We start from the raw sequence: 26,411 nt of genomic DNA on the forward strand, positions 1-26,411 counted from the left end.
GCCACGTCCGCAGCTGGAGCAAACTCCAACTCCCAGCATGCACCGCCCTTGCTCCTCCTCCCCTCCCACTTTGACAAGGGAGGGGGCGGAGCGAGCAAGCGGAGCGCAGACAGCAGCAACAGCTTGCAAAGAGCAAGGAGAGAGAGAGAGACCCCCTCCCCATTTGGAGCCCCCTCCCCAAGCATGGCAGCCCTCCGCCTGTGCCCTCGCTTCTTCCTGGGGCTCGGCGCCCTGCGGGGGTGAGTAGGAGCTGGGGGAGGGTCTGGGGGGAGGGGGAGGATCCTGAGACCCCCCCACCCAGCCCCCCTTTTTATTGCAACCCCCTCCCCACTTTTTGCAGGCCCGGCTGCCCCCCTGCGAGACTCTACGCCGCCCAAGCGGCCGCCGCCCAGGTAACGGTGGGGAGGGGGCTTCTAGGGGTGGGTTGGAAGAGGGGAGGGGGCTTGGGGAGGACTAGAAGCTTGAGCTCAAGATTGCACGTCTGGCTTGCCCCCCGCCCCTGCATTACTAAGACGTCCCCCACTCCCCGCCCGGGCTTTTAATTCTGGGTCTGGTGTCGTCCTTGCAACGCAGCGGGGTGCATTCCCACGACCTACACCCGGGTTGACCCAGATCGGAATCCCGGAGTCCTTGGGAATGACAGCCGCGCCATGCGGGGAATCTGCAGGCAGATGTAGGGGAAAGGGCAACGGGGCTGCGGACAATGGGCCGCCCCGGGAGACGCCCCCCCCGGCCCGTCCCCGTCCTGGCCTGGAGGATGGGGGTGGGTAGGGGCTGCAAGAGACCCCCAGGCAGCCCCCGAAATGGCAAGAAAGAAGTCTGCCTCTTCCCTTTTCTCCTTCCCTTCTTTCTTTTTGTCTTCTTTCCTTTTGACTTTCTGCCTATTCCTTCCTTCCTTTCTCTTTCCCTTCCTGCCTTCTCATTTCTCTTCCTTGCTTCTCATCTTCCTTCCCTCGTTCCTTCCTTTCTTCCTTCACATTTCTCTTCCTTCTTTTCTTTCCCCCCTTCCCCCTTTCCTTCTCATTTCTTCCCTCCTTTTCCTTCTTTTCCTTCCTTCTCTCCCTTCCTCCCTTCTCGTTTCTTTTCCTTCCTTCCTTTCTTCTCATCTCCCTTCCTTCTCATTTTCCTTCCTTCATTTCTTCCTTCCTTCTCTCCCTCCCTCTCTCTTTTCCTTCCTCCCTTTTCGTCTCATTTCTCCTCCTTCTCATTTCTTTCTTTCCTTCCTTCCTTTCTTCTCATTTCCTTTCCTTCTCATTTTCCTTCCTTCCTTTCTTCCTCCCTTCTCATTTCTTTTCCTTCCTTCTCTCCCTCCCTCTCTCTTTTAATTCCTCCCTTTTCTTCTCATTTCTCCTAATTCTCATTTCTTTCTTTCCTTCCTTCCTTTCTTCTAATTTCCCTTCCTTCTCATTTCCCTTCCTTCATTTCTTCCTCCATTCTCATTTCTTTTCCTTCCTTCCTTCTCTCCCTCCCTCTCTCTTTTCCTTCCTCCCTTTTCTTCTCATTTCTCCTCCTTCTCATTTATTTCTTTCCTTCCTTCTTTTCTTCTCATTTCCCTTCCTTCATTTCTTCCTCCATTCTTATTTCTTTTCCTTCCTTCTCTCCCTCCCTCTCTCTTTTCCTTCCTTTTCTTCCCATTTCTCCTCCTCCTCATTTCTTTCTTTCCTCCCTTCCTTTCTTCTCATCTCCCTTCCTTCTCATTTCCCTTCCTTCATTTCTTCCTCCCTTCTCATTTATTTTCCTTCCTTCCTTTCTGCTCATCTCCCTTCCTTCTCATTTTCCTTCCTTCATTTCTTCCTCCCTTCTTATTTCTTTTCCTTCCGTCTCTCCCTCTCTCTCTCTTTTCCTTCCTCCTTTCCTTCTCATTTCTCTTCCTTCTCATTTTCCTTCATTTCTTCCTCCCTTCTCATTTCTTTTCCTTCCTCCCTTTTCTCTCTCCCACTCTCTTTTCCTTCCTCCCTTTTCTTCTCATTTCTCATTTCTTTCCTTCCTTCCTTTCTTCTCATTTCCCTTCCTTCATTTCTTCCTCCCTTCTCATTTCTTTCCTTCCTTCCTTCTTTCCTTCCTTCCTTCCCTCCCTTCCTCTCTCCTCCCTTCCTTTGGGACACGAGCCACAATTGGTTGGGGGAAACTTTGCAAATGGCCAACCTGTTTCCTGCTTGGCTCCCTCCTTCCCTCTGGGCGGTTTACAAACACACAATGTAACACAACCACACAAACAAACTCCTGACCCAACGCCCAGAGAGGGAAACAGACTCCAAAACCAGGTAAAACGTACATCTTTTGCCCCTAGAGATGCCAGAAGGCAAAAAAGATCCGCTTAATGACGGAGGGTTTGTTCAACAGCCACCAGAAAAGGGGGTGGAAGAGCTGCACATTTTAGGGCTGCAGTGGGCAGGCTCCCTGCATGGCCGTAAGTCGAGGACTGCCTCTGCGGGCGAAATCATTGAAATAAGCGGACGGTTTTACAGCCTATTTATGGGCCCCGGAATCGGTCAACCCGCGCATGGCTGGACCGGATTAATTGCGGTTTCACCGGGATTAAAAGCTGATCACGCCACACCACGTGCGCCAGCCGGTCAGCGTTTACCGCCTGTCCCGGCTGTGACCTGCCTCCGTCCCTGCCTCTTCCAGCTCCTTTCAAAAAGGAAAGAAACTAAATTCCACTTTCCTGCAGCCCCGTTGCATTTAAATCCCGCTTTTATGCAACATTGCATCCAAATCCCACTTGTATGCCACGTTGCATTTAAATTCCATTTTTATGCAACGTTGCATTTAAATTCCATTTTTATGCAACGTTGCATTTAAATTCCATTTTTATGCAACGTTGCATTTAAATCCCGCTTTGATTAAACCTTGCATTTAAATCCCGCTTTTCTGCAGCATTGCATTTAATTTCCACCTTTAGTAAACGCGGCATTTAAATCCCACTTTCATTAAACATTGCGTTTAAATTCCGCTTTTATGCAATGTTGCATCCAAATTCCACTTTGATTAAACGTTGCATTTAAATTCCATTTTTTAACCTTTCACCCAAATTTCACTTTGATTAAATGTTGCATTTAAATTCCACTTTTATTAAACCTTTCACCCAAATTCCACTTTGATTCAACGCTGCATTTAAATTCCACTTTTATTAAACGTTGCACCCAAATTCCACTTTGATTCAACGTTGCATTTAAATTCCACTTTTATTAAACCTTTCACCCAAATTCCACTTTTATTAAACGTTGCACCCAAATTCCACTTTGATTAAATGTTGCATTTAAATTCCACTTTTATTAAACCTTTCACCCAAATTCCACTTTGATTAAATGTTGCATTTAAATTCCACTTTTATTAAATGTTGCACCCAAATTCCACTTTGATTCAACGTTGCATTTAAATTCCACTTTTATTAAACCTTTCACCCAAATTCCACTTTTATTAAACGTTGCATTTAAATTCCACTTTTATTAAACGTTGCACCCAAATTCCACTTTGATTAAATGTTGCATTTAAATTCCATTTTTATTAAACCTTTCACCCAAATTCCACTTTGATTAAATGTTGCATTTAAATTCCACTTTTATTAAATGTTGCACCCAAATTCCACTTTGATTCAACGTTGCATTTAAATTCCACTTTTATTAAACCTTTCACCCAAATTCCACTTTTATTAAACGTTGCTATTTAAATTCCACTTTTATTAAACCTTTCACCCAAATTCCACTTTGATTCAACGTTGCATTTAAATTCCACTTTTTTTTAATTAAAGTAATCTTTATTAGTTATACATTTTTTTTAGTTATACATTTTTTAAAGAGTAAATAAATTCCACTTTTATTAACCTTTCACCCAAATTCCACTTTGATTAAACGTTGCATTTAAATTCCACTTTTATTAAACCTTTCACCCAAATTCCACTTTGATTCAACGTTGCATTTAAATTCCACTTTTTTTTTATTAAAGTAATCTTTATTAGTTATACATTTTTTTTAGTTATACATTTTTTAAAGAGTAAATAAATTCCACTTTTATTAAACATTGCACCCAAAATCCACTTTGATTAAATGCTGCATTTAAATTCCACTTTGATTCAACGTTGCGCCAAACCCCCGCCCCCGGGATGAAGGTGGCACCCCATCAATCCCAATCTATGTCCCGCTGTCTCCCTTCTTTTTTCAGGCCGTCCCAGAAAAACAGAGACCAAAAGCAGAGTCATTGTCCCAAGAAGAATTGGGGAAGAAGCATCAATCTACGGTATGTGGTCTTTTCTCCCCCCCCCAAAAAAAAAATCCCTTTTTTTTTTGGACAGGGGGGTCTTTGCAGCAATATTTGGGGGATTAATTTTGATGGCACATGGGGTGAATGAAGCAAGGCAGAGAAAGAGGAAGTAGCTATTTCAGCTGCTCTATTGGCTTCCTATTGAGGAAGTGGGAAGGGACTACAGGTCCCATGCTTCCCATTGGAAGATGGGTGGACTCCAACTCCCAGAATTCCCTAGCCCAGCTTACCCATTTAATTCAGGGCTTCTAACCCATTTTTTAAAACCCGTTTATTGATTCAATTTGTATTGTTGTTTTTTGGAGTTTGCTAAATTCAAGATATATTACGCCTGCTGAATTCCCACCGTCTATTAAGAAAGTTTCCCGATTCACAAAAATTGGCATCATTTTTTGGATTTTCTAGCCGCATTTCTTCTTCGTGCTGAATTTTGGGGGATCTTTTTCCCCCTGGGGAGTTCTGGGAGTCGAAGTCCGCAGATCTTAATAGTTGTGAAGGTGGACACACACTCGGCTTAGACAAACCACAACTCACACCCGCCATTAATGGCTCCCCGCCCTGCCATCTTCCACCCACCATCTTATGATTATTAATTTCATGCCTCCTCATTTCTGGGTGTCGTCCGTTTCTGAGGTCAAGGAAACGCCTTCCTGGCTTCAACAACAGCCGGCAAGTTGTCGTCGTCCTCAACTTACGACAGTTCTAGTGACAAAGTTACAAGGAGCTGAGAAAAGGGACTTAGGACCAGTCCTCATACTTACAACCGTGGGAGCATCTCCCCGACGCTCACGTGGCGAACAATTGGGGCACCTTGTTTTCGCCAGAAAGCAGATAGAGGGAGTTCTTGACTTGACGCTTGGCCGTTGACTCGGATTTATGACGGTCGCACGGTCCCGGGGGGGAGGAGTGTCATGTGATCCCCGCTGGGTTCACTTAACGACCGTGTGACTTGCTTTTAGAGCAGCAGGGATTTGCTTCATCCCCGTGAGCCAAAACTGAGTCTAAACTCAACTTAGTTGGGCCAATTAGCCACAGGAATGGTGGTCGTAAATTGAGGACTGCCCTTGTGTATATATTTTTAAGGAAATAGGCTTATTCAGGGGTAATGGACAATGACAATAAAAGCTGTGTTATACCAGGGGAAATCTGCTAGGGATAATGAAACGCAGCGGGGGGCACTAAAGCAGATTAGTCTGTACAGCCCCCCCTCCCCTTTTCAAAGGGGGCTGCGGAGAGATTGGATTGGGGTGGGGGTGGGGGTGACATCTGCCAGAGGGAAAGAGGGGGGGAGGCTGTCCTGGCATCAGCATCTGTTATTTTACAAGCTCAGGAAAAAAAAGAGATTCCGGATCCTTGGCCCGAAAACACAGAAATGGTCGGATTCGAACTCAGGATCCCGAGTTAATCTCTTTTTTTGTTAATTTTCCCCCCATGTTTTCTCCCACCAGGAAACGAAATCCTTCGCGGTGGGGATTTTTAAAGGCCAGATCATCACTGAGCAAGTTTTCCCTTATCCTTCAGGTAAAAGGAGTTGGGGGGGGGGAGGGGACAGGTGTGTTTGTGGGTCTGTGGGTTTTGTGAGTGTGAGGGATTGGCTGGTTCAGCACATGGACGTATGTGTGAAACAGCACCTGGTTTCCTGGCTTGCTGGCAGTTGAGGCCCGTTTGCAAAAGAGCGGGGGGCTCTTAGAGTCCTAGGCGCCCCCCCCCCCACTGATGGGGAGTGGGGGTTCCCAGGAGGGGGGGTTGTGCTGGCACGACGGCAGTCCTCGACTTACAACCGCAATGGCAAACAAGCATTTCCGGCGCTCGGCAAGGTTAAACGAGCCACGCTTAATTTTGCAACTTATTTTCCTGCTGTCGGTCATTGGAATCGCTAAGGTGGTTAAACGAGTCACGTGGCCGTTAAGGGAATCCGGATCCTCCCCACCATTGACTTTGCTGGCCAGAAGCCAGCAGGGAAGGTCGCAAACCGGGGGAATTCCCCTGAATCCCGTGAGCGTGGAGGAAATGCTTCAACGGTTGTAAGTATGAGGACTGGGCCTGTTGCTTTTCTCAGTTCCTTGTAATGCTCACGAATTCGTTGTAAGTCAAGAACTAATTTTTGATTTTGAAACGGGTTCTTCATTGCGTCGTGTTTGGGTTTTTGTAACGCTGCAATGGTCGTATGTGAAGGACGGTCATAAATCCCTTTTTTCAGTGCTGTTGCAGCTTTGCATTGTCACTAAACAAATGGACGTAAGTCGAGGACTGGTCCTAAGTCCCCCTTTTTAAAGTTCAAATGGTCATTAAGTGAGTGGCCATAAGTCGAGGACTGCTGTTAAGTCCCCTTTTTTAAAGTTCGAATGGTCATTAAGCGAGTGGCCATAAGTCGAGGTCTTGCCGTAAGTTACTTTTTCCAGCGTCATGGTAACGTCGAACAATTGCGGAACAAATGGATGTAAGTCGAGGAGTAGTCGGCCACTTTTAAACGAACGGACGTTACGTCTGAGGACTGTCCCGCCCCAAATAACGGCCCCTTCTGGTTTTCTCACAGTCCTCAATGAGGAGCAGACGCAAACGTTGCGGGAGCTGGTGGATCCCGTCGCTCGCTTCTTTGAGGTGAGGGGGTGAAGAGTGGCGGCCGTTGGGTTGGGGGGAGGCAGGTGGGAGGTCAGCGCGCCGTAAAACAATGCCCCCCCCCCTTTCCCGTTTCCGCAGGAGATGAACAACCCGTCCCGGAATGAGGAGCTGGGGCAGGTGCAAGAGAAGACGATGAGGGGCCTGAAGGACATGGGGGCTTTCGGGTTGCAGGTGCCCACCGCCTTTGGGGGTCTGGGGCTCACCAACACCCAGGTCAGTCCTACACCACCCCCAATCCCGAGGGAGGGGGCTCGGATCTTCGGAGGCTGCGCATGCTTTGAGGCGTCCGATTCCGGTCCTTGAACAGAGCCCCCCTCTCTCCTCTCTGCCTCCCCCCCCCAGTATGCCCGCATGGTGGAAATCGTGGGGATGCACGACCTGGGAGTGGGCATCACCCTTGGCGCCCATCAGTCCATCGGCTTCAAGGGCATCCTGCTCTACGGCTCCAAGGAGCAGAAGAAGAAGTACTTGCCCAAATTTGCAACTGGTAAGGCCGGGCACCGGAGGGGGGGACTCTGCCAGGGCGGGGCGGAGCGCAAGGGACGCCCACCCACCCCCAAGCCAGATGGTCTCTTTCTGACTGAGGCTGAGAAGAGATTTTATTTCTCCTTCTTTTGTTTATCTTTTCTTTTCTTTTATTCCTCTTTTATTTTATTTTTTAAATTTTTTTATTTATGCTTCATTTATTTACTTAAAGTTTATTTTCTGTAGGATGTTTTATTTATGCTTTTATGTTATCTTTATGGTGCGTTTTACTTAACTTATTTATTTTACTTCTGTTCGTATTATAAATTGTTTTTATCGATTGATTGTTTTATTGATGATCTTTCTGTTTATTTTATTTAGGTTTTCTTTGTTTTACGTTTAATGTTTATTTTATTTAGCTTTTATTTATTTTACATTTAATGTTTATTTTATTTAGCTTTTCTTTGTTTTACGATTAATGTTTATTTTATTTAGTTTTTATTTATTTTACGATTAATGTTTATTTTATTTAGTTTTTATTTATTTTACATTTAATGTTTATTTTATTTAGTTTTTATTTATTTTACGTTTAATGTTTATTTTATTTAGCTTTCATTTATTTTACGTTTAATGTTTATTTTATTTAGTTTTTATTTATTTTACGATTAATGTTTATTTTATTTAGTTTTTATTTATTTTACATTTAATGTTTATTTTATTTAGTTTTTATTTATTTTACGATTAATGTTTATTTTATTTAGTTTTTATTTATTTTACGATTAATGTTTATTTAGCTTTTATTTATTTTACGTTTAATGTTTATTTTATTTAGCTTTTATTTATTTTACGATTAATGTTTATTTTATTTAGTTTTTATTTATTTTACGATTAATGTTTATTTTATTTAGCTTTTATTTATTTTACGATTAATGTTTATTTTATTTAGTTTTTATTTATTTTACGTTTAATGTTTATTTTATTTAGCTTTTATTTATTTTACGATTAATGTTTATTTTATTTAGCTTTTATTTATTTTACGATTAATGTTTATTTTATTTAGCTTTTATTTATTTTACGTTTAATGTTTATTTTATTTAGCTTTTATTTATTTTACGTTTAATGTTTATTTTATTTAGCTTTTATTTATTTTACGTTTAATGTTTATTTTATTTAGCTTTTATTTATTTTACGTTTAATGTTTATTTTATTTAGCTTTTATTTATTTTACGATTAATGTTTATTTTATTTAGTTTTATTTATTTTACGTTTAATGTTTATTTTATTTAGTTTTTATTTATTTTAATTTAATGTTTATTTTATTTAGCTTTTATTTATTTTGCGTTTAATGTTTATTTTATTTAGCTTTTATTTATTTTATGATTAATGTTTATTTTATTTAGCTTTTATTTATTTTACGCTTAATGTTTATTTTATTTACTTTATTTGTTTTGTTTTTTTATTTTATTTATGTTTGGTTATTTTATGTGTTTTATATGTTTGTGTTTATTTTAAATATGATTTATTTCTGTTTGTATTCATAGATTATCTTTGTTTTTTACTTACATTTCATTTCTGTTTGTATTTATATTTTTATTGATTGTTGATTGTTTGGGTTTATTTTATTTGTTTTATTGATTTTATTTTTATTTTATTTATTTTTATGTTTAATCTGCTTTATTTACTTTATTTTGTTTTTTATTTTATTTATATTTGCTTATTTTGTTGTTTTATTTATGTTTATATTTTAGTTGTTTTTTATTTATTTCATTTGTATTTTATTTCTTATGTTTTTATTGACTGATTTTTTTTTTATTTATTATTTATTTCTGTGTTTATTTTATTATTCGATTTATCTCCCAGTTTTGGTTACGCATCTCATCAAGGCAGCATCTCCAATTTCCCCACAACAGCCCTGTGAGGTGGGTTGGGCTGAGAGAGAGGGAGACTGGACCAAAGGCACCTAGATGGCTTTTCTAAGGTGGATCTAGAACTCACCATCGCCTGGCGATTGGCCTAAAGTCACCCAGCAACCTTTATGGCTAAGGCGGGACTAGAACTCACCATCTTCTGGTGATTGACACAGCCAGCCATCTTTTCTAAGGTGGAACTAGAATTCACCGTCACCTGGTGATTGTCCCAAAGTCATCAGGCCAGCTGTCGCAGCTTAGCCGGGACTAGAATTCCCCGTCTCTTGCTGATTGGCCAAAGTCACCCAGCCCACTGTCATTTCTAAGGCAGGACTAGAACTCACGCGTCCTCGCGATTGGCCCAAGAGCACCCAATCGGCTTTCATGACGGTTGTGGGACTAGAACTCCCGGCCTCCCGCTTTCTCGCCCTATCACTTTCAATGCAACACCAAGCTTTCTGTTCTGGCCCAGCTCCCCGAATACGACAAACCACCTTAATTTAAATCAAGGATTTATTTAATTAGAAGCGCGATTTAACCATTTTGGCCGGCAGGGAGATGAATAATTCGTCCCGAGGTCTGGCCCGTAGGTTTCCACTGCTCTCCTCTCCCCTCTCCTCTGCCGCAACACTTTCTCTTACATTTCCTTTGCCTGCCGCTTGGGTTTTGTGGTGTGCTGGGGGAGGGGAGGGAGGGCATAGAGGAACACCTTTTGTGTTACTTTCCCCTCCACGCCCCTCCCCCCACCCAGGTGAGACCATCGCCGCGTACTGCCTGACCGAGAACACCAGCGGCTCCGATGCGGCCTCGATCCGGACCAGAGCCGAACTAAGCCCTTGCGGTACCTACTACACACTCAATGGGAGCAAATTGTGGATCAGGTGAGGCGGCCTCGGGACTCAGGGGGACTACAACACACAGGTGATGTGCCCCCCCCATCATTCATAGAACGTCTTTAAAAGGGATTGAAATACAGGCCATCCTCGACTTACGACCGTTTGTTCAGCGACCGCTGGAAGTTACAACAGCACTGGAACAAGGGACTTAAGACCATGTTTCACATTTACGACCGTTGCCGCACCCCCCCATGGTCAAAATTCAGATTCTGGACAACTGTCTTCTATTTATGACGGTGTAGAATCTTGGGGGGGGGCAAGTTTTTGCAGCCTGATTCTGATCACTCCTCCTGCTCCGGGGTGGCATTTAATTCCGATTTGATTGATTAGTTCAGAGTTAATAAATTCTGATTTTGATTGATCAGGATTGATTCCAGTTCTGGAGACGAGGCTCAAATCTAAATTTTTTGCACATCAATATTGCCGATAAAGAAGGTCGTTCCGGACTTATAACCAGGACGGGGAGCAGAATTTCTGTCGCTTAGTGAGACAGTGGTCCTGGGAATCGTGCTGAATTTTTCTCACCTGTTTTTCCTTGATCGTTAAACGTTGGTCGTTAAGTGAATCCAGTGGTGGTTAAGTGAATCGGGCTCCCCCGTAGACTTCCGCTTCTCTGAAAGACCGGTCAGGTGACTTCCTGGACACCACGACTGTCGTAAATGCGTGCTGGTTGCCAAGGGTCTGAATTTTGCCATACCGAGGATGCCGCGACGGTCGTAAATGTGAGGACAGAGCCCAAGACACTTGTTTTTCCTTTGGCGTGGTAAATTGAAACGGTTGCTAAACAAGTCTGCCGTCCCCTGTAAAAACGACAGAGAAAGCAGAAGGCGAAAGAGGGAAATAAATAGCAAGGTTTCAATTTGGGGAGGGTCTTTTGCAAGGGTCCTAAAGCCGCCTTTTCTCACCCAGCAATGGCGGCATCGCCGACATATTCACCGTCTTTGCTAAAACCCCGCAGCAAGACGAGACGGGGAAGATGAAGGACAAGATCACGGCCTTCATCGTGGAGCGGTCTTTTGGGGGGGTCACCAGGTGAGTTGTCGAGGGACACCCCCTCCCCTATATCCGAGCATTGGCATTTTGGGTTCCTTTTGGGGTGCGGAGATGGGGAGCCCCTCCCCACATCTTGAGCCGGTGGGGTGAAGTTTGGGGCAGGGCAGAGAAGAGCAAAACACACACACGGGTGGGGGGGTCTCCTGTGATTGGGGGTCTCTAACCTTGGCAACTTTAAGACTGGTTGGACTTCAACTCCCAGAATTCCTCCGCCAGCTTGGCTAGTCTTCAAGTCTCTGCCTGCTTACTCTCTTGTAATCCCTTCCTCCGCGATCGCTCCGCTCTAGGGAGTAGGAGGATTCATTTAAAAAGGCGTCATTGAATGGGGATGTCAAGTTTCCAAAGGATGCCGTAATTGATTCATAATACTCGAGCCAATGTTTTAATACAAAAACCAGTGATTTAGTAATAACTGCGTTAGGCAAGATTTGTTCACAGTCAAGTCTTTGCTTTCAGTCTGTGTCATAAATCACATTACCCACTAGATACACCCCTCCCACTCATTCTGTCCCCATGACAACACGGAGCATTGACAGGGGGATTCTGGGAGTTGAAGTGCACGAGTCTTAAAAGTGGCCAAGCTTGAAGACCCCTGTTTTGGGGGGGTGCTAATTTTCCCTCCTTCCCTACTTCCCCCCCCCCAGCGGCCCCCCCGAGAAGAAGATGGGCATCAAAGCATCCAACACAGCCGAAGTCCACTTTGATAACGTCCGAGTGCCGGTGGAGAACGTTCTAGGCGCACCAGGCGCCGGGTTCAAGGTGGCCATGAATATCCTGAACAACGGGCGCTTCGGCATGGCGGCCGCTATGGCGGGCACCATGCGGGCACTCATTCACAAGGCGGTGAGTCACTTTGGGCCCCACTTGCTTCCTGGGTGCCCCCCCCTCCTAGAAGTTATCGCCCGGGGCGTATTCCCCTCCCTCCCCTTATACCAGCAGTCCTCAACTTAACGACCGCGAGTGAGGCCCATTTTTTCTGTCACTAATCGAGACGATTCTTCGGTGAGTCTTGCACCGTTTTACGGCAACCTTTCTTGCCAAGGTCGTTAAGCGAATCACTGTGGTAAGTCTAATGCAGGCCGTCCTTGACTTATAACCTTGTGGCCAGGTGAGTTTTGCCCCCTTTTACGACCTCGCTTGCCAAGGTTGTCCAGTGAGTCCCACCGTCATTAAGCGAATCCGGCACCCCCGTTGGCTTTGCTTGAGGGAATGGTGTGACACCTGCCCCTCCCCCTCCCGGGACGTTGCGACCGTCATAAATATGAATAGATTTCCAAGCGTCCGGATTTTGATCACGTGACTGCAAGGGATCATAAGTGTGAAAAAATGGCCGTAAGTGTGAAAAAATGGTCGTAAGTGTGAAAAAATGGTCGTAAGTGTGAAAAAACACTCCTAAGTCACTTATTTCAGGGCCCTTGGACCTTTGAACGGTCGCTGAGTGGATGGTTGTAAGTCGAGGATTAGTATTTTCCCACCTTCTAAATCCTACTCTCTTCTTTTTCCCTTTCTCTTCTTCCCAAAGGTGGATTTTGCTGCCAACCGAACTCAATTTGGGGAAAAAATCCACACTTTCGGAGGCATTCAGGAGAAACTCGCCCGCATGGCGCTCCTCCACTACGTGACAGAGGTACGAGCGCGCAAAGCGGGTTGGCCGCCTTGAGGACTAGCAACTTAGTTCTTCCGAAAGATACCGATACTGACCACGCCTTGAAGGGGAAAAAAATTAGCCCATAACAACATTAAAAACCCTTTCTGTGATACTTGTAGTCCTCGCCATAACGACCGGAATGGATCCCTGAATTCCAGTCGTAAGTCGTGCTGGGCGTTAAGCAGATCCCTAGGGAATGGCGTCCATTTTTATGGCCTCTTTTGTGCTGGTCTTTAAGTGAATTCATCTCAGTCTCAATGGTTTTTGAGGGGTTTTTTTGGCCAGAAATGGGAATTAGAGACGTTTTATGGCAAAATCTTTAATATTTTTATTGTATTCTATTTGATTGTGGGCAGGTTTTACAATTGTATCCTTTAAATTCCCTAATAATTAATATTTAGTCAATAATGTAATTAATGTTAATATTGGATCGTTGTGTCCTATTAATGCAGTAAAACACCCAGATTTGCCCTGTGACAAGAGGGACAGCCAATACATTTAATTAAAAAATAAATAAATACAGTTTTAAAACTCATAAATTGTGGTCACATGACTGCGGGATACTACGAACGGGCCAATATCCAACCCTATTTCCTAGGCGGCGAACAATATAATAAAAAGCTTTAAAATGCTTCAAAGATTATGGTTATTAAACAATATTAATATTAAACAATTAAGAGCCGAGGTGGCGCAGTGGTTAGGGTGCAGTACTGCAATCCACTTTAGCTGACTGTTATCTGCAGTTCGGCGGTTCAAATCTCACTGGCTCAAGGTTGACTCAGCCTTCCTTCCTTCCGAGGTGGGTAAAATGAGGACCCGGACTGTGGGGGCAAGTTGCTGACTCAATTTGCTAAAAAAAATAATTGTAAACCGCTTAGAGAGGGCTGAAAGCCCTATGAAGCGGTATATAAGTCTAATAAATAAATAAATATTTTAAAATCTTAGTCAATGGCCTATATGATCAGTGCCAACATGGATCGCGGGGCGTCCGACTTCCAGATTGAGGCAGCCATCAGCAAAATCTTCGGCTCGGTGAGTGACTGGAGGGGGGGGGGCACCGGGGTGAAAATACGGTTATGGTCTCCGCTCCCTCCCCCCCACCCTCATGGCCCACTTGGGGGTTTCTGCAGGCCAGGAAGGGGGAGGATGCAATTTGCATCAATCACGAATGTTGTCCCCTCATCAGTTGTGGGTGGTAGAAGGGAAGGAGGGAAGGAGAAAGAACAAAGGGAAGGAAGGAAAATGAAAAGAGAAAAACGAGGAAGGAGAGAGAAAAGGAAGGAAGGGAAATGAAAGAGGAAATTGGGGAGGGAGGAGAGAGAGAGGAAAGAGAGAAGGAAAGAAAATGAAAGAAAGAAGGAAGAAAGAAGGAAGGAAGGAAAATGGGGAAAAAACAGAACGGAAGGTAGAGAAAAAGAAGGAAGGAAAATGAAACAGGAAAAATAAGGGAGTGAGAGAGGAAAGAAAAAAGGAGAATGAAAGGAAAAATGGAAGGTAAATGAAAAGAGACAAATGAGGAAGGGAGACAAAAGGAAGGAAGGAAAATGAAAGAGAAAATGTGGGAGGGAGGAGAGAGGAAAGAGAGAAGGAAAGAAAGAAAATGAAATAAAGAAGGAAGAAGAGAAGGAAGGAAGGAAAATGAAAAAAACAGAACAGAAGGTAGAGAAAAGAAGCAAGGAAAATGAAACAGGAAAAATAAGGGAGGGAGGAAAGAAAAAAAGAAGGAAGGAGAATGAAAGGAAAAATAGAAGGAAGGTAAATGAAAAGAGAAAAGTGAGGAAGGAAGGAAGGAAGGAGAGAGAAAAGGAAGGAAAATGAAAGAAAAAGGAAGGAGAGAGCAAGATAGAAGGAAGGAAAATGAAAGAGAAAATGGAGAAAGAAGCAGAGAGAAGGAAGGAAGGAAAATGAAAGGAAAAAGGGAAGGAAAATGAAAAATGAGAAAGGAAGAGAAAATAAGGAAGGAAGAAGGAAGGAAAGAAAATGAAAGAGAAACATGGGGAAGGACGGAAAATGAAAGAAATGGGGAAGGAAGAAAGATAGAAAAAGGAAGGGAAGGAGGAAGGGAAGAAGATGAGGATGAGAAGAGGGGAGGGAGGAAGAAGGAGAAATGAAGGAAGCGGGAGGGAGGGAAGGAAGGAAGGTAGAAAAAGGAAGGAAGTAGTCCTGTCTGTCACGTCAAGAGGGCGTCCTTCAATATGGCTTTTATCTCTCTTTTTTCCCCGCCATCTCCAGGAAGCCGCCTGGAGCGTGTCGGACGAATGCATCCAGACGATGGGCGGCATGGGCTTCATGAAGGTCAGTTTTTCCAGGGGGGTGGGGGGGATGTAGGGAGAAGTGGGGGGGGGCTACTATCCAGGTTTCAAGTTAGCTTCGGCTACGGTGGGAAACGACCCCCCCCCCCCCACCGCTTAACAAGCTTGCTTCTTAACCTCTTCAGCACCATCTCCAAGAAGGTGTTTTTGACTGGGCTTTTAGAATCTATTCCCGTGAAATAATAATATTTCTCTTCTCTTTCTCCACTTTTTCTTTTTCTCTTTCTCCACTTTTTCTTGTTCTCTTTTTCTGTTTTTCCTTCCCTTTTCCTTTCTTTTTCTCCTCTTTTTCTTTCTTTCTGTTTTTCCTTTCTCTTTCTTTTTTTCTTTCTTTTCTTTCTCTTTTTCTTTCTCTTTCCCCTTCTCCTTTTCCTTTCTCTTTCTCCTCTTTTTCTTTTCTTTTTCTCTTTTTCCTTTCTCTTTCTCCTCCTTTGGTTCCTTTTTCCCCTTCCTCCTCCTTCCACCTGATTTCCGCGGCTGCAGGAAGGCGGCGTGGAACAAGTGATGAGGGATTTGCGCATCTTCCGCATCTTCGAAGGCACCAATGACATCTTGCGGCTTTTCATCGCTCTCTACGGGTTCCAGGTGAGGGGGTGGGGGGGGGCTTTTAGGGACCGGCGAGATTTGGGGGACCCGCATTAAACCAGAGGGGTGACGTGGTGCTGACTTGTTAGCCGATGGAGCGGTAGCGGGTCAGCCAACTCGGAAGGATCGCGAGTAACAAAATCCAGGTTTAAACCCGTCTGTCCACTTTTCCTTCCGGTCCAGAACGCCGGGAACCAGCTTCGTGGTTTGCAACAAGCCATCAAGAACCCCTTTGGCAATGCTGGTTTGTTGGTCAGCGAGGCAGGGAAACGAGTCCGCAGGTACGCATCATCTCCCTCCCCCCCCCCGCTACAACTAAGCCAGGATGTTCAACAAGCCATCATGGCTTCCCCACCGCCTTAAAAAGATTGCAGGTCGCCAGCAAATCCGGCCTCTCGCTGGGTTAGACCAACTTATTCTCCAGGAATCTCCCTCTTAAGTGGTAGCAAAACGCCTCCGTTCTCGGAGGTAAACTGCTCCCGCCGCTGGAGGCTCTCTATCTACGGGGTTGTCCTCGACTTACGACCACGATTGAGCCCCCCAAATGGGCGTTGCTAAGGGAGACATAGGCTGAGTGGATTTTGGGCTTCCTTGCCGCGCTTGTTAATGGGAATCCCTGCCGTTGTTAAGGGGGGGTGTCCCGCGGTTGTTAAGCGAATCTGACTCTTCCCCCACTGAACCTTTCCTCATCAGAAGGCCGCAGAAGGGGATCATGTGATCCCCCTGGGTCGTAAATACGAGTCAGTGCTCAAGCGTCTGACTTTTGATCCCCTGCCGGACGGCTATGAGTGGGAGAAACGGCCTTAAGTCCCTTTATCCAGTGCCGTTGCAACTTCCAACGGTCACTAAACGTTAAGTGAGGACTACCTGTGATTTGTCTTTTTCCAGCTAATCCGTCTCCTTTTTTTATTTATTACTAGCCGATAACTCGGCGGGTATTTATTTATAGGGGGAAAAATGTCCGGATCAAATGTAATTTCTAACGTTGGGTTTTCCCCTCTTACCAGAGGGAGCCCCCTTGTGGAGTACTGGGAAGCCGTTACCATGGGAACTCCACTGCGCTGTAGAGTAGAAGCCATTTTACAGCAGTACTGTAGAAGCCATTTTAAGGCACAACAGGATTTATCTTAACAGAACACAGACTCCCTGGGGGTTTTAGCGGTGTCTTGGTTGAAATTGGTCGAGGCCTTCCAGAGTTATGCTAGAACATACATACACACACACACAGCCATTTTTATATATATAGAATTATTATTATTATTATTATTTTTCAAAGCTACCGGGAAGATCAGCTTCCGTTTTGCGTCAGTGAGTCCCTCTCCGTTATTTCTCTGTTGCGCGTCGAAATTGAGGGGTTTTGGTTATTTATTTATTTATTTATTTATTTGTTCTCCATCTGTCCGTCATTTTCCCCATCGAACCCCAAACTCCCATCGACGTCAAAAAAAAATCGTTCCGTTTTGTGAGCGGGGGGTGAGGGGGGGTTGTGTTGAATGGGTCCGTCTCTCGTTCCCCGTGAGTCGCCCCCGTGGCTCGGCACGTTTTAAATCTCATTTTTTGTGACCGTTGGTGGCCGCTGCGTGTTTTTAGGGGGAGGGGCTTGATGGGGTTTTGGGGGGGGGGCTAGAAAGAGTTGTGAAGCGGCTTCTCACCCCTCTCTCTTCTCCCTTCCTCCCTCCCCATCTCGCCAGGAGGGCAGGTTTGGGGACAGGTATCACCTTAAAAGGTGTGGTGCACCCGAGTTTGGAATCCAGCAGTGAGCAGGTAAGTCTGGCCTTTGTGTGTTTGTGTGTTTGTGTGTTTGTGTGTTTGTGTGTGTGTTTTTGCTCCTTGTTGCTTGTGGGTCCCAAAGCCCCCAGGGTTTTATCACCCTCCGACTGCCAGTTGTAGCTCTTCAACCCGTACAGTAAGTCCTCAACCGAACGACCGCACGGTGGGCCCCAAAACCTCCTGTGGCTAAGCGAGGCCGTCGTAAAGCGAGCTTTGCCCCGTTTTACGACCTCCCTTGACGAGGCGGTTAAGGGAATCGCAATTGAAGCCTGACATCCCCGCTGCCAAGCCAGACAGGCCTTAGGGGTGAGATTTGCCCCGTTTGACGACATTCGGTGCCCTCGTTGTTAAGTGAATCATCATCGCCGTCACGGGGTTGTTAAGTGAATCCGGCTCCCCCCCGTCGACTTCGCTCATCAGAAGGTGGGATCACGTGACCCCGTGGGACACCGCGGCCGTCATAAATATGAGTCAGTTGCCAGGTATATGAATTTTGGTCACGTGATCGTTGGATGGCAGCGACGGTCATAAGTGTGGAAAACGGTCATACGTCACTTTTATCCAATGCTGCTGTAACTTAGAGGGGTCACTAAACGCATGGATGTAAGTCGAGAACTATCTGTATATGTAACTTGAACATGAGTTCAAATCCTGTTTTAGCCATGAAAACTGGCTGAGTGACTTTGGGCCAATCACCAGGAGACGGGGAGTTCTAGTTTCTCCCTAGAAAAACCAGCTAGGTGACTTTGGATCAATCACCAGGAGACTGGGAGTTCTAGTCCCGCCTTAGGCATGAAAGCTAACTGGATGGCTTTGGGCCAATCACCAGGAGACTGGGAGTTCTAGTCCGCCTTAGGTATGAAAGCCAGGTGGGTGACTTTGGGCCAATCACCAGGAGACTGGGAGTTCTAGTCCGCCTTAGGTATGAAAGCCAGGTGGGTGACTTTGGGCCAATCACCAGGAGACTGGGAGTTCTAGTCCCGCCTTAGGTATGAAAGCCAGGTGGGTGACTTTGGGCCAATCACCAGGAGACTGGGAGTTCTAGTTTCTCTCTAGAAAAGCCAGCTATGTGACTTTGGATCAATTACCAGGAAACTGGGAGTTCTAGTCCCGCCTTAGGCATGAAATCTAACTGGATGGCGTTGGGCCAATCACCAGGAGACAGTGAGTTCTAGTCCCACCTTAGGCATGAAATCTAACTGGATGGCGTTGGGCCAATCACCAGGAGACAGTGAGTTCTAGTCCCACCTTAGGCATGAAAGCTAACTGGATGGCGTTGGGCCAATCACCAGGAGACAGTGAGTTCTAGTCCCGCCTTAGGCATGAAATCTAACTGGATGGCGTTGGGCCAATCACCAGGAGACAGTGAGTTCTAGTCCCACCTTAGGCATGAAAGCTAACTGGATGGCTTTGGGCTAATCACCAGGAGACTGGGAGTTCTAGTCCCGCCTTAGGTATGAAAGCCAGGTGGGTGACTTTGGGCCAATCACCAGGAGACTGGGAGTTCTAGTCCTGCCTTAGGCATGAAAGCCAGGTGGGTGACTTTGGACCAATCACCAGGAGACTGGGAATTCTAGTTTCTCCCTAGAAAAGCCAGGTGGGTGACTTTGGGCCAATCACCAGGAGACGGGGAGTTCTAGAAAGCCGTCTGGGTGATTTTGGTCCAGTCCCTCCCCCTCAGCCCAGCCCACCTCACAGGGCTGTCGTTGGGGGGGGGGAACAAGAGTGGAAAAAATTGTCTTCAATTACTGATAAAAAGAACAATCAACGCAGGAGATAAAAAGGAAGCAATATCTCATTTAGGGGTGTTTTGAAGAAACAGTCCATTGGGGACAGCATTGGGGGTCTCGGGGAGCTTCCCCCACCCCGGGTGGGGGTCACAGGGGTTGGACTACAACCCCCCAGGGCTGCTCAAGCCCCATGGGAGTTGTAGTTCTCCCATCTCGAAGGATTTAGGGGCAATAAGGCTGGCTCAGGGCACTTTCACCCCCCCTCCAAAGGACAGGATTGTACACACCGGGGAGGGGGGAGGGCTTGGGGGTCTGCATTCCCCTCCTCCCTTTCACTTTTTGAATCCCACCCCGCACCCCCCCGTTTTCCCCTTTTCCAGGCCGTTCAAGCCATCGACCTCTTCGCGGCCGGGATAGAAAACCAGCTGCTGAAGCACGGGAAGAAAGTTGTCGGTGAGTTTAGGGGGGGGGGGCTCAGGGGGTTGGGACCCCCCATGGATTACTTACGAGGAGGGGGCTGGCTGGAAAGACAAACCTCTCTTTTCCCCCTCCCCCACAATACAAGGTAGTCCTCGAGTTAACGACCAACCTTTCTGCGGCTGAACCAAACATTTGTTTAGTGAGTTCGGCCTCGTTTTGCCACCTTTCTCGCCGCCGCCGTTAAGTGAAACATTGCAGTCGTTAAGTTTTAGCATGGTTGTCAAGTGAATCATGGTGGTTCGTCAGTTACTTGCCCGGTTGTTAAGTGGATCTGGCTCTCCCCCCCGCCTCTCCCCCCCCCCCATGGACTTGGCTCATCGGAAGTTCGCTGAAGGGGATTCACACGGCCGCCGAGCATCTGGAGTTTGGTCACGTGACCATGGGGGGATCTTGCAACGGTCGTAAGTGTGAAACATGGTTCCAAGTGGCTTTTTCCCCAGGGCCGTTTGAAATTTGAGCTAAATGGATGGTTGTAACTCGAGGACTGTATGCAGAAAGGCAGCTGTTGTGTTATCTAAAGCCAGCTGCCTCCTTCGCACCCAGCCCAAAATGTTGCCAAAGGACCCCAGTTAGAAGCTAATGGTGGTCCTCGACTTACGACCATTTGCTTAATGACTGTTCGAAATGGCAACGGCACTGGGAAAAGTAAATTAGGACCAGTCCTCGCAGTTACAACTGTCACAAGGTCATGGGATCAAAATTCAAACTCTCGGCACCTGTCCTCGTATTTATGGCGGCCGCAGTTGTCACGCAATCCTCTTGGGTGACCTTCCCAGCTGGCTTCTGATGAGCATAAGCCAACCGGGGGAAGCCGGATTTGTTTAACGACCACCCGACTCGCTTAATGACCACCAGACTCGCTTAACGGCCACCAGACTCGCTTAACGGCCACCCAACTCGCTTAACGACAGCAGCTATTGGCTTCACCGCTGTGGCAAAAAAGGTTTTTTTTAAAAATGGGGCGCGAGTCCACAACTGCCTGGCTCACCTACGGCCGTTTGCCGGTCATAAGTCGAGGACTGCTTGTATTGATCCGGCTTCCCTCTGCCGTTTGCGAGATTTCAGCTTCGACTCTTTTTCTCTCCCTTTCTCTCCAAAATTGCAGAAGAGCAGTTTATGCTGAAACAGATCGCCGACAGCGCAATTGATATCTATGCCATGGTGGTCGTTCTGTCCAGGTGAGCCTTCGCTGCCCCCCCCCCAAGAGACACCCCCAGTTCCCATGCCCAGGGAAATGCCCTTTGGTAAGGCTGGCAAGGAACAGCCAACGCCCCAGAAGATACAGAAGGGGTTGTGTGGCCCGCCAATGGCCAGCGGAGTTGGCAGCCGATTCGGGTAGTGAGGAGACTGGGTAGGAATCTGGGCCGTCCTGGAGTCTGGGGGAGGCTCCGATGAGGGCTCTGCGTCGGAGGCAGAAAGGGGGCCACGGCCGTCTGCCAGTTATCAGCTGCCTTCAGAGTCAGACATCCGTGAGGCAGAAGAACACCTGGAGCCTGTTCCCAATGTGCGCATGCGCAGAGTGGCCAGAACAGCTAAAGAACAGGGGTCGACTTGGGAATAAGGCCACAGGGGGACGGTGAATGGCCCCTCCCAGAGGAAACAAAAGAGGAGCGACAGGGGAGTGGAGTTTGCAGGAGTTCGCTTCATTGGTTCGGAGACTCCTTGCCAAGTTTTGCAGATCTCGTCCTTCTGGCAGCTCTCCAAGCCAGATGAGGTCTGTGACCGTAAATCCTCCCTGGATTGGGAGGGAGCAGAATTCAGAGTTAGCAGAGGGGTAGAATCGTGTTAGTACCGCTTTATAAAATCCCTAGTTATGACCTCAGGATTCCCCACGCCTGTCGTTTTCTCCTAGAGTGGGGAGATCGCAGAGGAAGGGATTGGAAGAGAGTAAGCCAATCACGCTTGGGCTACGTCTCACGTGACGAGTTCGTACCGCTTTTGCAAAGCCTTAGTAAGGCCACCCTTGGAATCCTGCGTCCAGTTCTTGTCGCCAAGGTGTAAAAAGTATATCGAGACTTTAGAAAGAGTGCAGATGCGAGAGGATAAGGGGACTGGAGGACAAAATATGCAGGATTGGGTCGGTCTCGTTTAATGAAAAGAAGGAGGGACATGATAGCGTCTTCCAATATACTGCCCCAAAGAAGAGGGGGTCAAGCTATTCTCCAAAACCCCTGAAGGCAGGACAACAGAATCGGAATCACAAAATTGGAAGGGACCTTGTCGGTCATCTAGTCCAACCCCACCCAGGACAAGAAGCAACAGATGGAAACTCACCAAGGAGAGGAGCAACCTGGAATTCAGGAGGAACCTCCTAACAGGGAGGACAATTAACCAGGGGAACTCCTTGCCACCAGAAGTTGTGGGTTTCTCCGTCCCTGGAGGTTTTTAAGAAGCCAATTGGTCCGGAATGGCCGAGGCTCTCCTCCCTGAGCAGGGGGTTGGACTAGAAGACCTCCGAGGTCCCTTCCAACTTCGTTATTCTATGGTTCTACGGGGGGAACCTAAGCATTTAGGTGGGAAAGGATCGACTGGGGGGAGCCGGGATCTGCCTTGCGGACCCAATGGGAGGGGGGGGGTTAAACCACATTGTGATTCAGGTGTGAGTCTTACCTTCCCTTTTTCTCTCCTCCTCGGGCTGCGTCAACAGGGCGTCGCGAGCTCTGGAACAAGGACAGCCCACCGCCGAGCACGAGAAAGTGCTCTGTGAGACTTGGTGCATGGAGGTAGGCCTCTTTTTGGGGGGGAGGGGATGGGGGGGTTGTTAAGTATATCTGGAGAGGGGGCTTAGCTTGATGGGGGTGGAGGGGAGGAGGGGGGAAGAGTTGGGGAGGGGGGGCAGGGCGGTTCAGGAAAGTCCCCGAGTTACAGATTCACCCAAGATGTTCAGCAATCTTAAGATAAAGGAGGGGAAGGTGGAAGTGGAGGAGAAAGAGAGAGAAAAAAAGAGAGTAAGGCAAGAAGGAGAGATTGAGAGTGAGAGGAAGGAAGGAGGAAAAGAAAGAGAAAGGAAGAGAAGGAAGGAGAGAAAGAAAAGGAAAGATGGAAGAAAGAAAAAGAAAGGAAAGAGGAAAAGGGAAAGGAGATGAAGAAAGTCACGAAAGGAAAAGGGAAGGAGGAATGGAAATAATGAAGGGAGGGAGAAGGGAGGAAAAAAAGGAAGAGAGGGAAGCAAAAAAGGAAGAAAGAAAAATAAAGAAAGAAGGAAGTCAAGAAAGAAGGGAAGGAAACAAGAGAGAGAAAGGAAGGAAGTGGAGGGAGGAGAAAGAGAGAAAAGGGAGGAAAAGAAAGGAGAAAGGGAAAGGGGAGGAGGAAAGGGAATAAGGGGGAGAAATGAAAGAAGAGTGGGAAGCAAAAGAAGAAAGAAAGAAAAGAAAGAAAAAGGAAGTCAAGAAGGAAGGGAAGGAGGAAAGGACATAAGGGAGAGAAAGGAAGGAAGTGGAAGGAGAAAGGGGGAGAAAAGAAGGAAGATGGAGGAAAAGAAAGAAAAGGGGAGGAAGTAAAGAAAAAAGAAAGGGAAAGAGGGAGGAAAAGGAAGGAGAAATAAAGATGGAGGTATAGATAAACAGACAGATAGCTAACGGAAGGAAGGAAAGGAAGAAAAAAGGACAGAAAGGAACGAGAAAAAGAGAGGAGGAAAAAATATACAAGGAAGGGAGCTTGGCAGGTTTTTTCTTATTATTAAGAAAAATAGGTTTTCAGTGGAAGCCCCCCCAAAAAAGAAACGCGGACCACCCCCCTGGGTCCCTTTCCTGAAAGGGGGCCTCCTCCAGGCGCTCCCAGTTTCCGGCGGAGTGAAAATCCTCTTTATTACCCAGAGCCCAATTCCGACGGCCGTTAGCGTCAGCCGAGGCCGCCCAGGTAAATCCGGTAAGCCCCGCAGCCAGCGAGCAGAGCTTTCTCCTCCGGTCTCGACTTAACTACTCCTGCACGAAATCATCCATCCTTCCTTCCTGATAAATTACGGGCGAGCGGCGAGCAGTGCCTACTCGCCGCCGCGCGAGTTTCCCAACCCACGGGCCGTGGTGACATTCAAAACTCTTCCCTAGCGGTTTGGTGGGCGTGGCTGGGCGGTCACCTGACTGGGGTGGGCATGGCTGCACAACGGACTCGCACACAATGCGAAAGCAGCTGGGCTTCACACAAAATGGCCCCCCGCCACAATCGGGAACCTCACAGAGTCACCGAGAGCTCAAAAAAACCCCAACCATCACACTTTCCGCAAAAAATAACACAAAAGTTGCACACCTGACTGACACACACGGGGCTCTCCTAAGTTGGCAGCTTTGTGGACTTCAACTCCCAGAATTCCCCCCATTCGACCATGGCGGAGGTTTTTTTCCCTACTCCCTAGAGTACAGAGATTGTGCTCACACACACACATACACACACAGGTGTTTTAGAGAGTTTATTAACGTTCCCCAACACTTCCCACCCGTCTCGGAAGTGTCCCAAATAAATCCAGCCACAAGCAGTCCAAAATTAGTCCACAAGGCTGAGAGTCCGTAAAACAATAGGAAGTTACTCCAACAAGTAAGCCCACCAGACAAAAATCAAAGCCATCGGGGGAAACCGAAAGTACACTCAGGAGAACTCAGTTGGTAAGAGACGTTCAGAGTTCCCCAAAGCACAAAATCCACCAGGAAGCACAAACTAACACACAGCCATACACCAAACATGTTGTTCCCGTGTTTTCCATTTATCACGGCAGGCAACGCCTCCCTCTGCTGAAGTAGCTTTCCAATGCAACCCATCAAGACGGGCAGGGCCTTCTCCCGAGTAATGGGGCAGATCTCCTTTGCTCTTGTCTTTTCTCTGCCCTGCGTGCTCTCAGATCCAACAGGGACGGGGCCTTCTCCCGAGTAATGTGGCAGATCTCCTTTGCTCTTGTCTTTTCTCTGCCCCGCGTGCTCTCGGATCCAACAGGGAAAGCGGCTCCTCTTCACTGACCTGCAAATGGTCCCCAGCCGAAGGCCCCCCCCCTCCCCAAAAAATCTAATTCGGCCAACAGTTCAGAGTCATTAATTAATCCATGATATGCCGGGAATGAGCTCCTCATCCTTCCTCGAGCCAGCCTAAGAATCAGAGGAATAGTCCAGGGGAGACATCACAAGGAAGGGATTGCAAGAGAGTAGGCAGACATAGAGTTTGAAGTCCACAAGATTTGGACATGCCTGCATATAAACCACCAGTCGGCAACTTTAAACACTAAAAAAAGAGCCACAAATGCCCTAACCGGAAGCCCCCCGTTCAGTTCTGGAGCCAACCGGAAGTCCGGTTCCGCCATCATAGAGTCTCCTCCTAGCACGGAGTCCTTTTTCCTGTCCTAACCGAAAACCCTATCCACGGTGAAGCCGATCGGCGACAGGGAGCCACAGCAGAGGGACGAGAGAGCCACATGCGGCTCCGGAGTCCCAGTTTGCTGACTGGTATAGACCATGGTGTTTTGTCAACTCTACAACTTTGGAACCCTCTTCTTTTTTTGTTTTCTGACCTCAAAGTTTGTGTGTGTGTGTGTGTGTGTGTGTTTTGACTTGAGGGGGGAGCTTCTCACTTGCCCTTTCTCTCTCTTCTCAGGCCTACAAGCGGGTCACCCAAAACCTGATCTCTCTCCCGTCCAGCAACACCCAACAAATGTTCAAGAATTTTCGGGTCATCTCCAAAGCCATGGTGGAGAAGGGAGGGGTGGTCTCCCCTTACACCCTGGGTTTCTGAGACCCCCCCCGCCCTCACCCGCCTCCTCAATTCTCAGCTTCGTTCTTTCCTGGGTGCAACACAATGAGAGCACATCCACCAAAGGCCAATTCCTTGTGTGTCCCCATCACACTTGGCCAATAAAGAAGTCTGTCTTATCTATCTATCTTAGGGTGGGGCGTCCCCCCACCCCACTGGGAGACCAGGTGCCATTTTGGGGAAACTGCCCTCGGAACGTCTGCAGGTAGTCCTCGACTTACGACCGCAATTGCAACTGGAATTTCCATGGATAAGCAAGGCAGTCGTTAAATGAGCCGCCCCTAGTTTTACAACAGCCATAGCCCTTAGACTTATATACCGCTTCACGGGGCTTCTCCCGCCCTCTCTAAGGGGTTTACAGAGTCAGCCTCTTGCCCCCCAGTCATCTGGGTCCTCATTTTACCCACCTCGGAAGGACGGAAGGCTGAGCCAACCATGAGCCTGGTGGGATTCGAACTGCCAAATTGCAGGCAGTCAGCAGAAGTAGCCTGCAATACTACACTCTAACCACTGCACCACCGCAGCTCATTTGAGCACAACCTTTTGGGGCATGGTTTTAAGCCACTGCAGTGAACCCATGCGGACATTAAGCGAATCCACCTTCCCCCACTGGAATTGGCTTGTCGGAATCCCGCTGGGAAGGCCGCCAAAGGGGGATCCCGGGATCTTTGCGTCCGTCGTAAATACGAGCTCGTGGCCAAGAGCCCGAATTTTTCATCACCCGACTTGAGTGGATGCTGCTACTTAGGCCATAAGTATAAGAGCTTCATTTAAGTTGGTGTTTTTTTGTTCCCAGTGATGTTGTATCTTTCGGACGGTCATTAAACAAACAGGTCGTAAGTCGAGAACTGCCTGTACTTCGAAATCCAGCCGTCCTCGTGGTTTTGCCCGCTTCTGTAGTTGCGCCATCCCTTTGGGGAGTTTGCTATTAAATGTTTCTAATCCAATAA

General features: G+C 47.1%; 1 protein-coding gene across 1 annotated transcript; it reads left to right on the forward strand.

The window, feature by feature from the left end:
• Nucleotides 1-109: 109 nt before the first annotated feature.
• ACADVL (acyl-CoA dehydrogenase very long chain) lies at nt 110-26,411 on the forward strand. Its single transcript, XM_087714299.1, has 20 exons — nt 110-239; nt 341-392; nt 4,165-4,239; nt 5,712-5,784; nt 6,800-6,864; nt 6,964-7,098; nt 7,228-7,372; nt 10,009-10,138; nt 11,063-11,185; nt 11,851-12,049; nt 12,729-12,833; nt 13,800-13,886; nt 15,087-15,149; nt 15,650-15,751; nt 15,935-16,032; nt 17,443-17,515; nt 19,632-19,704; nt 20,837-20,909; nt 22,379-22,454; nt 25,306-26,411. Exons 1-20 carry the CDS (start codon nt 184-186, stop codon nt 25,441-25,443), a joined length of 1,941 nt encoding a protein of 646 aa, XP_087570425.1. The 5' UTR covers nt 110-183; the 3' UTR covers nt 25,444-26,411.

The sequence above is a fragment of the Thamnophis sirtalis genome, unplaced genomic scaffold (assembly GCF_051295495.1).
Source record: "Thamnophis sirtalis isolate CommonGarterSnake01/CBP01778 unplaced genomic scaffold, rThaSir2_p1.2 scaffold_4, whole genome shotgun sequence".
Lineage (NCBI taxonomy): Eukaryota > Metazoa > Chordata > Lepidosauria > Squamata > Natricidae > Thamnophis > Thamnophis sirtalis.

Coding starts and splice junctions, on each gene's coding strand:
- ACADVL (XM_087714299.1), top strand. CDS start 184: ATGGCAGCCCTCCGCCTGTGCCCTCGCTTCTTCCTGGGGCTCGGCGCC. Junction 5,785..6,799: donor AGTTTTCCCTTATCCTTCAG/GTAAAAGGAGTT, acceptor GTTTTCTCACAG/TCCTCAATGAGGAGCAGACG. Junction 16,033..17,442: donor GCAGGGAAACGAGTCCGCAG/GTACGCATCATC, acceptor CCATCTCGCCAG/GAGGGCAGGTTTGGGGACAG.